Source organism: Hemiscyllium ocellatum, chromosome 31 (assembly GCF_020745735.1).
Source record: "Hemiscyllium ocellatum isolate sHemOce1 chromosome 31, sHemOce1.pat.X.cur, whole genome shotgun sequence".
In the NCBI taxonomy this organism is placed as follows: domain Eukaryota; kingdom Metazoa; phylum Chordata; class Chondrichthyes; order Orectolobiformes; family Hemiscylliidae; genus Hemiscyllium; species Hemiscyllium ocellatum.
In genome coordinates, this window is record NC_083431.1 from 7,636,948 (window position 1) to 7,651,467 (window position 14,520).

At 40.2% G+C, this 14,520-nt stretch overlaps 1 protein-coding gene across 1 annotated transcript in view; it reads left to right on the forward strand.

Moving 5' to 3' along the window:
* Positions 1-13,927, forward strand: part of rnft1 (ring finger protein, transmembrane 1) — a 41,455-nt gene extending 27,528 nt beyond the window's left edge. The window contains exons 6-9 of the mRNA XM_060848251.1: positions 7,776-7,934; positions 11,350-11,415; positions 13,482-13,583; positions 13,668-13,927. Of these exons, the coding sequence (XP_060704234.1) occupies positions 7,776-7,934; positions 11,350-11,415; positions 13,482-13,583; positions 13,668-13,802 (462 nt within the window). The 3' untranslated portion in view covers positions 13,803-13,927. The remainder of the gene's footprint in view (positions 1-7,775; positions 7,935-11,349; positions 11,416-13,481; positions 13,584-13,667) is intronic.
* Positions 13,928-14,520: the final 593 nt, after the last annotated feature.

Below are 14,520 nucleotides of genomic sequence, written 5' to 3' on the forward strand. Positions count from 1 at the left end.
CTGAGTGATCGAATGGGCTGAGACTAACTTTTTCTGTTTAGATAGGTGTTTTAGAAAGAATAACTTTTTTTGCGATGGGGGGGCCAGAGAGAATTGGTTATCAAAAGTTGCTAATGTGTTTATACACTATATAAAATACCAACTCCTTTACTACTTTTTGTTCCTGTCAGTTGCATTAGAATGAAAACAATGCACTTAGAGACTGTTGTTAGGGATACGCTTCACATTCTGAAACTGAAAGTTTTCAGAATGCTCTTAGCCCCAAATGCAGAGATACAAATCACGGGTAACTGTCTGCACAGAGCAGCCAATTATTTTTCATGATAGACATTTTGTGAATGATTTTATAGGAAGCTTTATTTTTCTTGTACATGTTTAGCTAAGTATTGTTTGTAGACCTTATGCTGCTCTTACTGAAGACACATCACTTGCAAAGTTGATTGCGATTTAATTTGAGCTGACTTGTTTCAAGTGGCAGATCAGAGCTTTTAGCAGGTAATGCAAATTATGCTCCTTTACATACTATACAGTCTTGATGCAGTCATTTTTATTAACTTTATGAGCCTATTGTACCCCTGAGCAACATAGAGCAAGAAAGTCCAGGTTCAGACTGTCCTGTCCTGAGTTAAAACTTTGGGCCTCTATTCAGTTGATTTGCATTCTGGGAAGTCAGCCAGAATTTTATTTTTGATCATTATCCATCCATCCATCCCAGGTGACTCCATGATCAAATAACTTGTCCATGCTCATTGTTTCAGGCCTCCTGTGATTTGTTTTTTGGAAAATTGCCGACACTTAAGAAAGTAAAGGGGTATAGAGTCATACAGCATGAAAACAGGCCCTTCAGCCCAGCTCGTCTATGCTGACCAAATTTCCTAAACTGAACTAGTTCCATTTGCCCTCTAGTCCCTTTTAAATCTTATCTCTTCTCTTCCCCGCACCCCCCTCCCCCCATCTTTAAACATATGCCCGCCAGTTTTAGACTCCCCTACCATTGGGAAAAGACTTTGGGTATTCACGTTTTCTATGCCCCTCATGATTTTTTAAACGTCTAGAAGGTCACCTCTCAGCCTCCCATACTTCAGGGAATCCATCCCAGTTTATCCAGCCCCTCATAACTCAAACATTCCACTCTCAGGATTGGTACCAGTGCCACATGCTAGCCAGAGTAGAAATGCAAGAATAGAAGGGGTAACCCGTGTCTTGAGGGATGGTGTAGGAGGGTGGTGTTCAGATTTGTTGGACATTGGGACCGGCTCTGGGGAAGGTAGGACTATTACAAAATGGACGGTCTACACCTGAACCAGACTGGAACTAATGTCCTTGGGGGTGTTTTTGCTACTGCTGTTGGGGAGGTTTTAAACTAATGTGGCAGGGGGCTGGGAACCAGAAGAGAAGACAATTAGGCAGCGAGGTGGAGACTGTAAGAATCATGAAGATAGCATTAATAAGGGCAAGAGTAGGCAGAGATTAGATGAATGCAAAAGAACTGGTGGCCTGAAGTGCATATACTTTAATGCCAGAGTATAGTGGGTAAGACAGATAAACTTAGGGCTTGGATTGGTGCTTGGGTGTATGACGTTATTGCAATCACCTAGACTTGGTTGAAGGAAAGGCTTGATTGGCAACTAAATGTTCCAGGATATAGATGCTTCAGACAGGACAAGGAAGGATGTAAAGGGGGGGGGAGGAGTTGCATTGCTGGTCAGGGATGGTATCACTCCTGTGCTAAAGGAGGACACTATGGAGGGCTTGAGCAGTGAGGCATTATGGGTGGAGCTGAGAAATAAGAAGGGTGCAGCTACATTGTTGGGGCTGTATTATAGGCCTCCAAACAGTGAGTGTGAGATAGAAGAACAAATAGGTAAACAGATTATGGAAAGATGTAGGAGGCAACAGGGTGGTGGTGATGGGAGATTTTAATTTTCCCACCACAGAGTGGGATACAATTAGTGTCAGAGGTGTGGTTGGGGCAGAATTTGTGAGGAGCGACCAGGAAAGTTTTCTAGAGCAGTATGTCAATAGTCCAACAAGAGAAGGGGCCATATTATATTGGACCTGGTGTTGGGGAATGTGCCAGGCCAGGTGGTAGAAGTTGCAGTGGGAGATTTCTTTGGGAATAGTGACCACCGTTCTGTAAGCTTCAGAATACTCATAGGACCACGCTCATCTTTGTCTAAGGGAAGAGTACTAAACTGGGCCAAGGCCAATTATATAAAAATTAGGTAGGAACTGGGAAATGTGGATTGGACAGTTATTTGAAGGAAAGTCAACATCTGATATGTGGGAAGCTTTCAAAGATAGGTTGAAGCTAGTGCAGGATAGGCATATCCCTTGTTTTCAAAGGGACAGGAAAGACAAGATAGTGAACCGTGGATGACAGGAGAAATCATGCGATGAGCCAAGAGGAAAGGGGAAGTGTATATAAGGTCCAGGCAGCTAAGAACAAAATGGGTCTTGAAGGAATATCAAGAGAGTAGGACCAGTCTTAAACGAGGAATCAAGCAGGCTAAAAGGTGTCATAAAATCACTTTAGCAAGCAGAATTAAGGAAAATCCGAAGGCCTTTTATTCATATATATGAAGCAAGAGGGTAACTAGAGAAAGGGTTGGTCCACTAAAGGATAAGGAAGGAAAGTTGTGTGCCGAACTTGAGAAAATGGGCGAGATTCTCGATGACTACTTTGCACCAGTGTTCATTGAGTAACGGGAGGTGAGGAATACTGAGATTAGAGACAGAAATATGTTTACTCTGGATCACGTTGACATAAGATTGCATTCCTACAGTGTGGGAACAGACCCTTCAGCTGCACAAGTCCACACCAACCCTCTGAAGAATAACCCACCCAGACCCATTTCCCTCTGACAAAAGCACCTAACACTGTGGGCAATTTAGCATGGCCAATTCACCTGACCTGCACATCTTTGGACTGTGGGAGGAAACTGGAACACCTGGGGGAAACCCATGCAGACACTAGGAGAATATGCAAACTCCACACAGTCTCCCAAGGCTGGAATTGAACCTGAGTTCCTGGCATTGTGATGCAGCAGTGCCAACCACTGAGCCACCGTGCCACCCTCTAAGGAGGCAAGATGTGTTTGGTAGGCTAAAGGATAATAAGGTGGACAAATCCCCAGAACCAGATGGGATCTATCCCAGATTGCTGAGGGAGGCGAGAGAGGAAATAGCTGGGGCCCTGATAGGATGCTACAAAGATATCTTAAACACAGGTGAAGTGCCAGAGGACTGGAGGGTTGCTAATGTTGTCCCCCCTGTATAAGAAGGGTAATAGGGATATTCCAGATAACTACCCACCAGTGAGCCTGACTTCAGTGGTGGGAATGTTGCTGAAGAAGGTACTGAGGGATAAAATCTATTTATATTTGGAAAAGAATGGGCTTATCAGTGATAGGCAACATAGTTTTCTGCAGGGAAGATGCTGCCTTACCAACTTAATAGAATTCTTTGAGGAAGTAATCAAGTTGATAGATGAAGGAAGGGTTGTAGATGTCATATTTTAGTAAAGCATTTGATAAGGATCCCCATGGTAAACTAATAGAGAAAGTGAAGTCACGTGGTGTGCAGGGTGTTCTAGCTCGGTGGATAAAGAACTGGTTGTGCAACAGGAGAGCAGAGACTAGTGGTTGAAGGGAGTTTCTCGAAATAGACAAAGGTGACCAGTAGTATTCCACAAAGATCAGTGCTGGGGCCACTTTTTGTGATATACATAAGTGTGATTTCTGCAGTTTTCTGATCTTATGGTGACTTAAGAACATCTTATCTGAAATCATGTTCACCTATTCAACATTCGTGATATAATACCAAAATTTATTAATATCTGATTAATGGGACTGCTACTTTTCAATTTTGATGGTTAAAACATGTATCATGCCTCCAATTCTACTAAAATAATTTAACTGATCATTTTGTTGAATCATAAAATGGTTACTGAAGGAGGCCATGCAGTGTGTTTCTATGCTGGATTTCTGAAAGAAGACTTTGCTTAGTGCCATTCCCTTCCTTTCCCCCTTTAGCCTGGACATTTATTATTCTCTGAAAGTAAAACAAATTCCCTCTCAAATGTTTTGATTAAGGGCAGGCTCAATGCTTTTTTTTTAAAAAAATCTCATTACTGTTTATAGATTCTCTAAGCATGTTACTACACCCGCATAAACTCGCACCCCAAGAAGTTTCAGAAAGAAAGTCAGCAGGAGAGGTGGCCAAAACTTAGAGATGGTTTTGAGGAGAGGGAAGTGAAAAGCTGGGGCAAGGAGTGGGGGCTGGGAGACTTAGATGAGATTTAGACACCTGAAAACAGTAAAGTGAAGTAGTGGGATAGTCAGAACAAGGTTTGAGGAGTGTTGTGGGCAGGAGGAGGTTAGCTGTTGGGAATAACAATGCTGTGAGGATGACCATGTTAAATTGGAGACGGTGGGGAAACTAGGAGCCAGGGCAGAGATGGATTATAATTTGTTCCAACTGCAACAGTTGTGCCGTACTGCTTCAGTGTGTCTGCAATTTTTGAGAAGATTTGCAGCTTAGGTTGTAAGCTAGCTCGCTGAAATAGCAGGTTTGTTTTCAGAGATTTCATCACCATACTAGGTAACATCAGCAGTGAGTCTCTGGTGAAACATCTGGTTTTCTGTCCTGCTTTCTATTTATATGTCTTAGTCTGTTAAGGTGGGTGATATCAATTCCAGTGCTTTTTCACACAGCTTGGAAATGGGGTCCAAATCAACATGCTTATTCTGGTTTGAATGTCAGGCCTCTAGGAATTCCTGTGTGTGTTTCTGTTTAGCCTGTCCTAGTTTTGATGTGTTATCCCAGTCGAAGTGGTGTCCTGTTTCACCTGTGTTTAAGGATACTAATGATAGTGGGTCATTTTTTATTTTTGTGGCTATTTGGTGTTCCTGTATCCTGGTGACTAGTTTTCTGCCTGTCTGCCCAATGTAGTGTTTGTTACAGTCCTTGCATGATATTTTGTAAATGACACTCATTTTGCTAGTTGTTGGTATCGGGTGCTTCAGATTCATCAGTAGCTGTTCCGGAGTATTGGTAGGTTTGTGAGCTACCATGATACCAAAGGGTCGGAGTAGTCTGGCCGTCATCTCCGATATCTTTGTATGGTAGTGTGGCGAGAGTTTCTGGGCATGTTGTTTAAGAATCTCCGGACTGTGTTTGAGTACCCGTTCTTTACTACACTGTATAGGTATTTTTCTTCTGCTCATAGTTCCTGGGCGCTGCAGTGTGTTATGGCCCATTTAAATAATGCAGCTCCCTTTTGTGGGTGTTGGGATGATTGCTTCTATAGTTAAGTATCTGGTCTGTATGTGTTGCTTTCCTGTCGATGCAGGTTTGCAGCTCTCAGATGGTGTTGGTTAATTGAGTGCCACCTGGGAACAATTGTATTTCCTACACGAATGCCTCAAGAAACGGGTATTACCAAAATGACTCCAGTACAAACCACTGCTCAACATCCCACAAGACAGAAGAATATCAGAACAGAACGGCCACAGAATGCTGAGAGAAATTAATAATGATGCCCACAACTGACTCCACAAATACAATCTGGAAATTTCTCGCCAAAAATCTTTATGTACCAATGCAACAGACTATGAATGGATAAGCACGTTACCATGCATCAAAGACATCTTGGAGATGGCTACCAGACTATTGAGTACAGGAGTTGGGAGGTCATTTTGCAGCTGTACAGAACATTGGTTAGGCCACTTTTGGAATATTGCATGCAATTCTGGTCTCCTTCATATCAGAAGAATGTTGTGAAAGTTGAAAGAGTTCAGAAAAGATTTACAAGGATGTTGCCAAGGTTTGAGGATTTGAACTACAGGGAGAGGTTGAATAGGCTGGGGCTGTTTTCCTTGGATCACCGGAGTCTGAGGAGTGACCTTGTAGAGGTTTATAAAATCATGAGGGACAGGGATAGGATGAATAGACAGAGTCTTTTCCCTGGGATCGGGGACTCCAGAACTAGAGAGCATAGGTTTAGGGTGAGAGGGGAAAGATATAAAAGAGACCTAAGAGGCAATATTTTCACACAGATGGTGGTATGTGTATGGAATGAGCTGCCAGAGGAAGTGGTAGAGGCAACTACAATTGCAACATTTAAAAGGCATCTGGATGGGTATATGAATAAGAAGGGTTTGGAGGGATATGGGCCGGGTGCTGGAAGGTGCGAATAGATTAGGTTGGGATATCTCGTCTGCATGGATGAATTGGACCAAACGGTCTTTCCATGCTGTACATCTCTATGACCCCTTGGCATCATGGTAGCCCACAAACCTATTGACACACTGAAACAGCTACTGATGAACCTAAAGGACCCAGTACCAACAACCAGCAAAATGAATGTCATTTACAAAATACTATGCAAGGACAGTAACAAACACGACATCGGACAGACAGGCAGAAAACTAGCCACCAGGATAAATAACACCAACTAGCCACCAAAAGACATGAGCCACTACTACTAGTATCCTTACATACAGATGAAGAAGAATATCACTTCAACTAGGACAACACATCCATCCCAGGACAGGCTAAACAGAGACTCGCACAGGAATTCTGAAAGGCCTGGCATTCAAACTGGAACTCAGTCAATAAACCTTCAATTTGGATCCCATTTACTATCCTGTAAGAAAAGAACTGGAAATGATATTACTCACCTTAAGAGACCAAGACACACAAACTGAAAGCGGGACAGAACACCAGTGTTTCACCAGAGGCTCACTGATGATGTTACCTACTATGGTGACGAAACATCTGAAAACAAACCTGCCAGTTCAGCGAGCAAACTTACAGCCTCAATTTTTCTGTGGTACAGACTTGCATTCAAACTAACTTTGTTTCCAATTTAATCATTAATAATACAAAATTGATGCATATCATGTTCAACCTCCCCTTTTGTATGCAATGTCACAGTAGATCAGTATGTGCAGATGCTACACTTAAAGATTTAAAATGAATTTAGGGGCAATAAAGCCAGTTATTTAATCTTGGCAAATCCTGGTCAGAATTTTGACTATTGCAATTTAATATTCAAATTTAAGAACAATTAAACTGTTATTTATAGAGTCAGTCATTGAAGTATTTAAATCAATTAAAATTGAAGTTATCAAACTGAAGCAGTATTCCTTTGATTCCAAGTGAATAATCATTTTGCAAACTGGTATGAAACTCCTAACCTTTTTTTAAGTACATCTTTCTCTCTGTAATCCATGAAAAATCTTATTTTAAAAAAGTTATTGTATTTGATCATAATCTTAAGAACATGCCTGATGTTTCTGAGTGTTAGCCTAAACCTGTCTGTCTTCAGGTCATTTCTGGCTTTAATGAAATAATATAGATCTATATTTAAGCTAGACTAACAGAAGAATTTCACAATGGACATTGCCTAGTATAGTCCAGTTCTATTTAAAAGACAGCCTATCAATTAGTTTACAATGAGCAAAACGTTAGGTGATTTTGCTATTTGTAATATGAATTGATGTGGATACAATTGTAGACTTGTCTGCTTTAAGAAACTATGGACTAGATAAACTATTGTCTTACTTATTGTACAATGTGTGCATACAATGTACACTTAGTACACTGGAATTAATATTATTTTTATTTAAAGATGCTCAAGGTGGTTTAGAATTATAAAGGAAGATGTGACATTTACGTATTCAATAGAAAGTTATCTTGATTATTGCAAGACTTGGCATAGTTGTGTAATTTGCTTATTGACTTTTACCACTTTGTATTTTTCTTTAAAGGGTCAATGGTATATGGTTATTGAAGAAGTGAGCCAATTTCACCGCTCACTCATACCCTTACCAGTTTGGTCTTGGTACCTAATTGGTAATAAAGAATCAGATGGTTTCACAATCTGGACTCTTGGTATTCTATTAAGTTTGTTCTACCTCATTCTCAAGGTAAGAGGAAAATATTAGTTTATGCTGCTATATTAAAGAACACACATTCATGTAGCAAATTTTTAATATCACCATATTGTGGCATTGTCTCATACACCTCCCCAGGTAAAAAGATCTTGCAAAGATTTAACATTTAGAAAGAACATGGTATTGTGCTGATAATAAGGAGTGGATTCAGTATATTAGTCAGAGAGGATCTCAGAAATGGAGGAATAAAATATGGAATCTATTTGGGTGAAGCTAACAAACAGCCAGGGTCAGCAAACATCGGTATGAGCTACTTATAAGCCACCAAATAATGGTGTTAGTATGGTGCATGGTATCAATGGAGATTAGAGAAGCATGTTGCATGGGTAATACAGTTAATCTTGGGTGACTTCAATCTGGGTAAACATAATAAGCATTAATACTGTGTATGATTGGTTTCCAAAGTGTGAGAGAGATGGCAAGTTTTGAGAAGATTTGTAGCTCAGGTTGAGGCTGAGCCTGAGCTGGAAGGTTCATTTCCAGACTTTTCATCACCCTAGTAGGTACCATCTTCAGTGAGCCTCCAGGTGAAGCACCACTGCTGATTCATGCTTTTATTTATATGTTTGTGTTTCTTTGGGTTGGTGATGTCATTTCCTGTGTTTTTTCTCAGGGGGTGGTAGATGGGCTCTAACTCGATGTGTTTGTTGATGGAGTTCTGGTTGGAATTCTGTTTGGCTTGACAGGATGGATTTGTTGTCCCAGTCGAAGTGGTGTTCTTCCTTATCTGTATGTGAGAGAGCTGGTTTTCTAGAACAAAAGTATTCTGGAATTGATCAATCAATGATCGTGAAAGTAATCTTCAGGGTTGAGTGACCACAAAACTTGTAGAGATTTACATTTAAGGTTAAAAATAAAGTAGTTTGAACATGAAATTATGAAATTGATTGGGGTAGACTGGAACAATGCATTGAAAGGTATACCTGTACATAGACAATAATTCTTTAAAAGATTATCCATTAAGTAGTATACAGCACGTAAATGTTGCTTCAAGACACAAAAGAACCCTAAAAATGTTGGCTAACAAAGGACGTTTAGCATTGTATAAGATTAGGAAAGCCTATTAATTTTGCCAGAATAGTAGTAAAGCTGAGGACTGGAAGGAGTTTGGAATGCAGCAAGTGACCAAGTAACCAATAAAGAAAAGGAGAATTGAATATGAGCTAGCAAAACACATAAGAATAGACTGTTTAAAAACACTATGTATTTTTTTAAAAATTGACTAAAGCATGTGGATTGATTACTGACAGAAGAATGGAAAGTGAGGACTGCAGATGCTGGAGCTCAGAGTAGTGCTAGAAAGGCACAGCAGGTCAGGCAGCATCTGAGGAGCAGGAGAATCCACATTTCTGGCATAAGCCCTTCATCAGAAACCTGATGAAGGGTTTATGCCCGAAACGTCGATTCTCCTGCTCCTCAGATGCTGCCTGACCTGCTGTGCTTTTCCAGCACCACACTCTTGACACTGACTGCTGACAGAAGAGTGTATAATATGGAACAGAGCAATGGTAGAGAAGCTAAATGATTACTTTGTGGTCTGCCTTTACTAAGAAAGATGTAAGTAATCTCCCAGAATTAGAAATCCAATAGATTGGAGAAAATGAGAAATTGAAAGAAACTAGTATTAATAAACTTGAAGTACAAGAAGGATGTTTCAGAAATCGATGGGACTGAATGTTGATCAGTTCTTCCACCTGATATTTTACATTCTAATGTGTCTGAGAAAGCTGTGGAGAGTGTGGATGTATTGCTGATCCAGTTGCCAGCAGCTGGCAAAAATGTAATCCGGTTCTTTCCTGCTTTTCCTGTGCTGCTTACAGGTGGTGGGAGTCTGCATACCTGACAGGCAAGGATGAAAAAGTAGTCATTTCAGCATGAAATGTTTTTTCAGTTAGTGCTGACAGTAGGTGGAAGGGGATTTGCAATCCCAACGCCCCCCTCCCACTCTACGAAGGACATGCAGGTCATGGGCCTCCTCCATTGCCAAACCCTTACCACCTGACACCTGTCGGAAGAACGCCTTATCTTCCACCTTGTGATCCTGTGTGGTTGCAGGGTCCGTATGGATTTCACTAGTTTCCTCATTCTCCTCCCCACCCCACCCCCACCTTATCCCAGTCCCAATCCTCCAACTTGGCACTGCCCCCTTGACCAGTCTTACCTGTCCATCTTGCTTCCTTCCGACCTACCCATACCTTCATCTACCTAACACATTCTTAGCTACCTCCCACCTCCATTTCTTTCACATCCCCCCCCCCCCCCCAAAAAAAAAATTGATCTCTCAGCCCCCCAGCCCACAAGCCTTATTCCTGATGAAGGGGTTCTGCCCCAAAACATTGATTCTCCTGCTCCCCGGATGCTGCCTGACTGGCTGTACTTTTCCAGTACCTGCAGTCCTCACTTTCTTCTTTAGTTCTTTTGTGTTGAGTATCCACGGTATCTTAACTGAAAGTAGGTAAAATCTTACAGGTTTTCTTTTGTGACAGTGCTGTGCCATCTGTCTAGTTTTTAACATTAAGCAAAGCTGACAGCAAAAGGTAACCCCTAAATGTGTCTTACCCTTGCCATTACAAAGCAGCATTCTGACACTGGGCTTAAAGATGAAGAATGTGGAGAAGTAGAATTTTTAAAAAATTCTTAGGTTTGAGTACAGTCAAGGACCGCATTTTAAGTCCATTCCCTAACCACCCTTGAGCAGTTGGTGATATGCCATCTGAAAAAGCATGCTATGGCATTTAAAAGGCTGGTTGAGAGGCAGCGACATTGTTGTGGATCTGTAGTTACATGTAATTTCCTACGAGTGAAACCAGTTCGACTGGTCACTTCATTATTCATTTATCAATTAAATTTAAATTTTCCAGCATTCGTCTAGCTGTCTAAGCATCATCACATTTTGGTTCAGCCGTTCGGGAGTTGATGAGATAGCTGGAGTGTGCATCAAGTAAATGCCAACAGAATGGGGTTCAATTCAATCCCTGTTCCAGCTGAACCGGACTATAGGTTTGCCTTCAGGACCCGCTTGGAATTTCAAGATAAATAGTCAAACACATACTGTGACTTATTGGATGGTTGTGAATTGGTCAGAGAACTTAAGCTATGTATCACCTACTGAATTTTAAATACAGTTATTGTTTCTGACAAACCAAATTTGCAGGATAAACTTAACAGGTCTGGCAGCATCCCTGGAGAGAAAGCAGAGTTGATGTTTTGAGTTCTTGCATTTCAAAGAAGGGTCACTAGACTTGAAATTTTGACTCTTTCTTTTCTCTATTGATGCTGCTCGACGTGCTGAGTTTCTCCAGCAATTAGTGTTTTTCTTTCGCATCTCCAGTATCTGCAGTTCTTTGTTTTATTTTGTTGTTTCTGACACCTTGTTTTTGATCCCTAGCTCCTTGGCATTTATGAGCGGTGGAACAATTTTAAGAGGGCTTTGAAGAGTTTAATCCACAAACAGGTAAATAAGTTCAATATAGTAATGTTATAATAAACTCATTTTTCTCTCTTTTGCATTGTCGAATTGTTGCAAAAACTCACCTGGTTTTCTGATGTCCTTTCGGGAAGAACATTGCTGTGGGTCAGGAGTTGTTTGAAGGCAAGAACAGGAAAGACAACAATGTGGTTGACTCTGAACTGCCCTTGAAGGATACTGGCCTGGCCAGTGACACCCATGTTCTGTGAATGAATTTTTAACAAAATCACCTTCAAACGGTCATTTCTCAGATAACAGTGGCAGATGCTGTGTATTAGCCTGCTGCCACCTCTTGGTCACCTTTGGACACTGCAGTTAATGTTTGTTGGATACAGTAAATGCATTTCCAGATAAAACAGGCAAAAAAAAACCCCAAATTTAAAGACATTTGCTTCCTCTAACAAATAATTTGAATATTGCACAAACTTCCTTGTTTTACCTCCAAAACCTAAAAAAAAAACTTAAGAACATGATTGGTTTGTAATTTTAAAAAAAATCAAATTTCTTTGTCTCCAAAGGAAACACAAGAACTCACCAAGTCATCAGATTGGGTAACTCACCCCACTTGATTTTATTCTGGCCATTATTTTCAAAGCCCATGTTTTCTGGAAGCCATTCACAAAACCTAACTGGTTGAGAAGGTTCACCTATACCCACACAACAATGAAACAGGAATGAGTCAAGATTAGAGTGGTGCTGGAAAAGCACAGGAGGTCAGGAGCATACGAGGAGCAGAAAAATTGACATTTCCAGCAAAAGCCCGTCATCAGGAATGAGGACCAGACTTGAGTTTCTTCAGTCGTTTGCATGATGTCATGTACCTAGACATACAGGAAGCTACATAATTTGAGTCAAAGGGCCTTGTTCTCTGTAAACAGAACATATATACACTGCCTGTTTAAATTCAATGAAATAAGTACCAGCCATTCTCTGGTATGTTTTTCAGGGTGATGTCTTGACCAGTCAAAGTCAAACTGCCTGGTTCAAAATGTAAGCACAACTTGGCAGTTAACTGACAGTTATCTGGTGCATTCTTCTTGGCAATACTGCTACCCATCCATCAACATACTCTTCTAATACAGCAGAAAATATTCTTTTATGTTGGTACTTGTCCTGAAATGTCATGAGGAGTGTAGGATGAAAAGCTTCCTGCATACCAAATGACAAAATAAGCTCAACTGGATATTTAATTAGAATATTAGCAGTTGAACTTAAGCCTTCATTTTAACATATGTATTTGGAAAAGTGAATCATTTAGGTTACTATTTGTTAATCTATAGCATATTTTCCTGATCTTTATTTTAGGTAACTCTGATCTATGATGTTATTTAATCTTTAATTGCCCTGTATGACTGAAATGATGCAAGCCATACTGTGATTTTTTTTTTGTAAAGCATTTTTGTGCTGAGTTAAATACACTTTTAAAACTATAGACCACCTACTGGTGAGGACTGCAGATGCTGGAGATTAGAGTAGAGAGTGTGGTGCTGAATAAGCACAGCAGGTCTGGCAGCATCCGAGGAACAGGAGAATTGACATTTTGGCCGTTAGCCTATGATTGCATTCCATTCTCCTTCTCCTCGGCTGCTGCCTGACCTGCTGTGCTTTTCCAGCACCACACTCTCTACACAGGACATGCAATTATCTGTTACAGGTGCTTTGTGCTTTTACTTTAAATTGAAATACTGTATATAAAGTACTCTCAGATCTGAAATAAAAACAGTGCTGAAAAGCTCAGCAGTTCTGGCTGCAACTGTGGAGAATGAAAGAGTTACCAAGGCCAATACAACTTTATATATAAAGGCAGCATGGTGGCTCAGTGGTTAGCAGTGCTGCCTCTCAGCACCAGGGGCCAAATGGCCTGTTTCCATACTGTACAGTTTCTAGGATTTCTTCAGAACATTTCCATTTTAAGTCAGATGTTTCAATTTTATTATATATATATAGACAATAGAAAGAGTTGGTACTCATTGCAGATTATTTAAAATAAAAATGTATATGAATAAATATTCTGTTAATAAAACCATTAACCAATTCACTTTCTGTTGAAGCACTATGGGATTGCAGCCAGCAAGCTTCAGTGCAATGAGGCTGGAGATATTTGCCCCATCTGTCAGACAGAATTCAGAGAACCTCTTCTCCTCATCTGTCAGGTAAATGTCTTAATGAGGGTGAAAAAAGGAAGTGGGAGAGAAAAATGTTTTAGCCGGTCTTAATTATTTTTTTCTGTCTTGAAGCACATATTCTGTGAAGAGTGCATATCACTCTGGTTCAACAGAGAAAAAACTTGCCCCTTGTGTCGAACTGTCATCTTGGACTACATTCAAGCCTGGCGCGATGGTGCAACCTCTACCCATCTACAAATTTATTAACAAGTTAATCAAGTTACCTTGGACAACTGCATTGAAATAGGACAGTGTGCAACCAAGGCATTCTAACAATTAAGTACAAAGGAAAACGTATGAAAAAAAATGTAGTAATAAACACGTTAAATGCTTCATTTTGTTAATGAATATCATTTTGACTTAAATCAGAATACCTTTATTTAAATTTCAATCATTTTATTAATCTTTACTTGGCCCCTCAACGCTCCTTTCCAATTCCATATTGGACAGTATTTATATAACACAAATTTTGGCTAAATGATATTTGCAGGTTCCAAATAATTAGGCTTTGCATTTCTTTTAAAGTATTACTCTAAGTTTAGGTTGGAGGTGGGGACAAGAATTGCTGAAAACCATACTCAGTCGACCCCAGACAATTACTAAATGTTTGTGTCCTTAATAGCTTATTCACATCCTCTGCATTTTCACCAACAAAATTTCTTCTTCGGAAGGAAATCTTGTTGGTAATTTCAGGCCGCCACATTTACAAGGCTAGGCAACTGATGTTAATAGTTTATGCAGTATCACCAATGGGCTCCCTCATGTCAAATAACAAAACCATGGAGATGTTTATTTTCTTAGCACAAAAGTTATATTTTGGGAGATAAAACTTTCATTCCAGTGGCCAGCCATCCAAAAAAAATTGAATGTGGATACAACAAACTTGTAGTTAATGGAAACAAACTGCATTTTGCAGTGTGGTTAT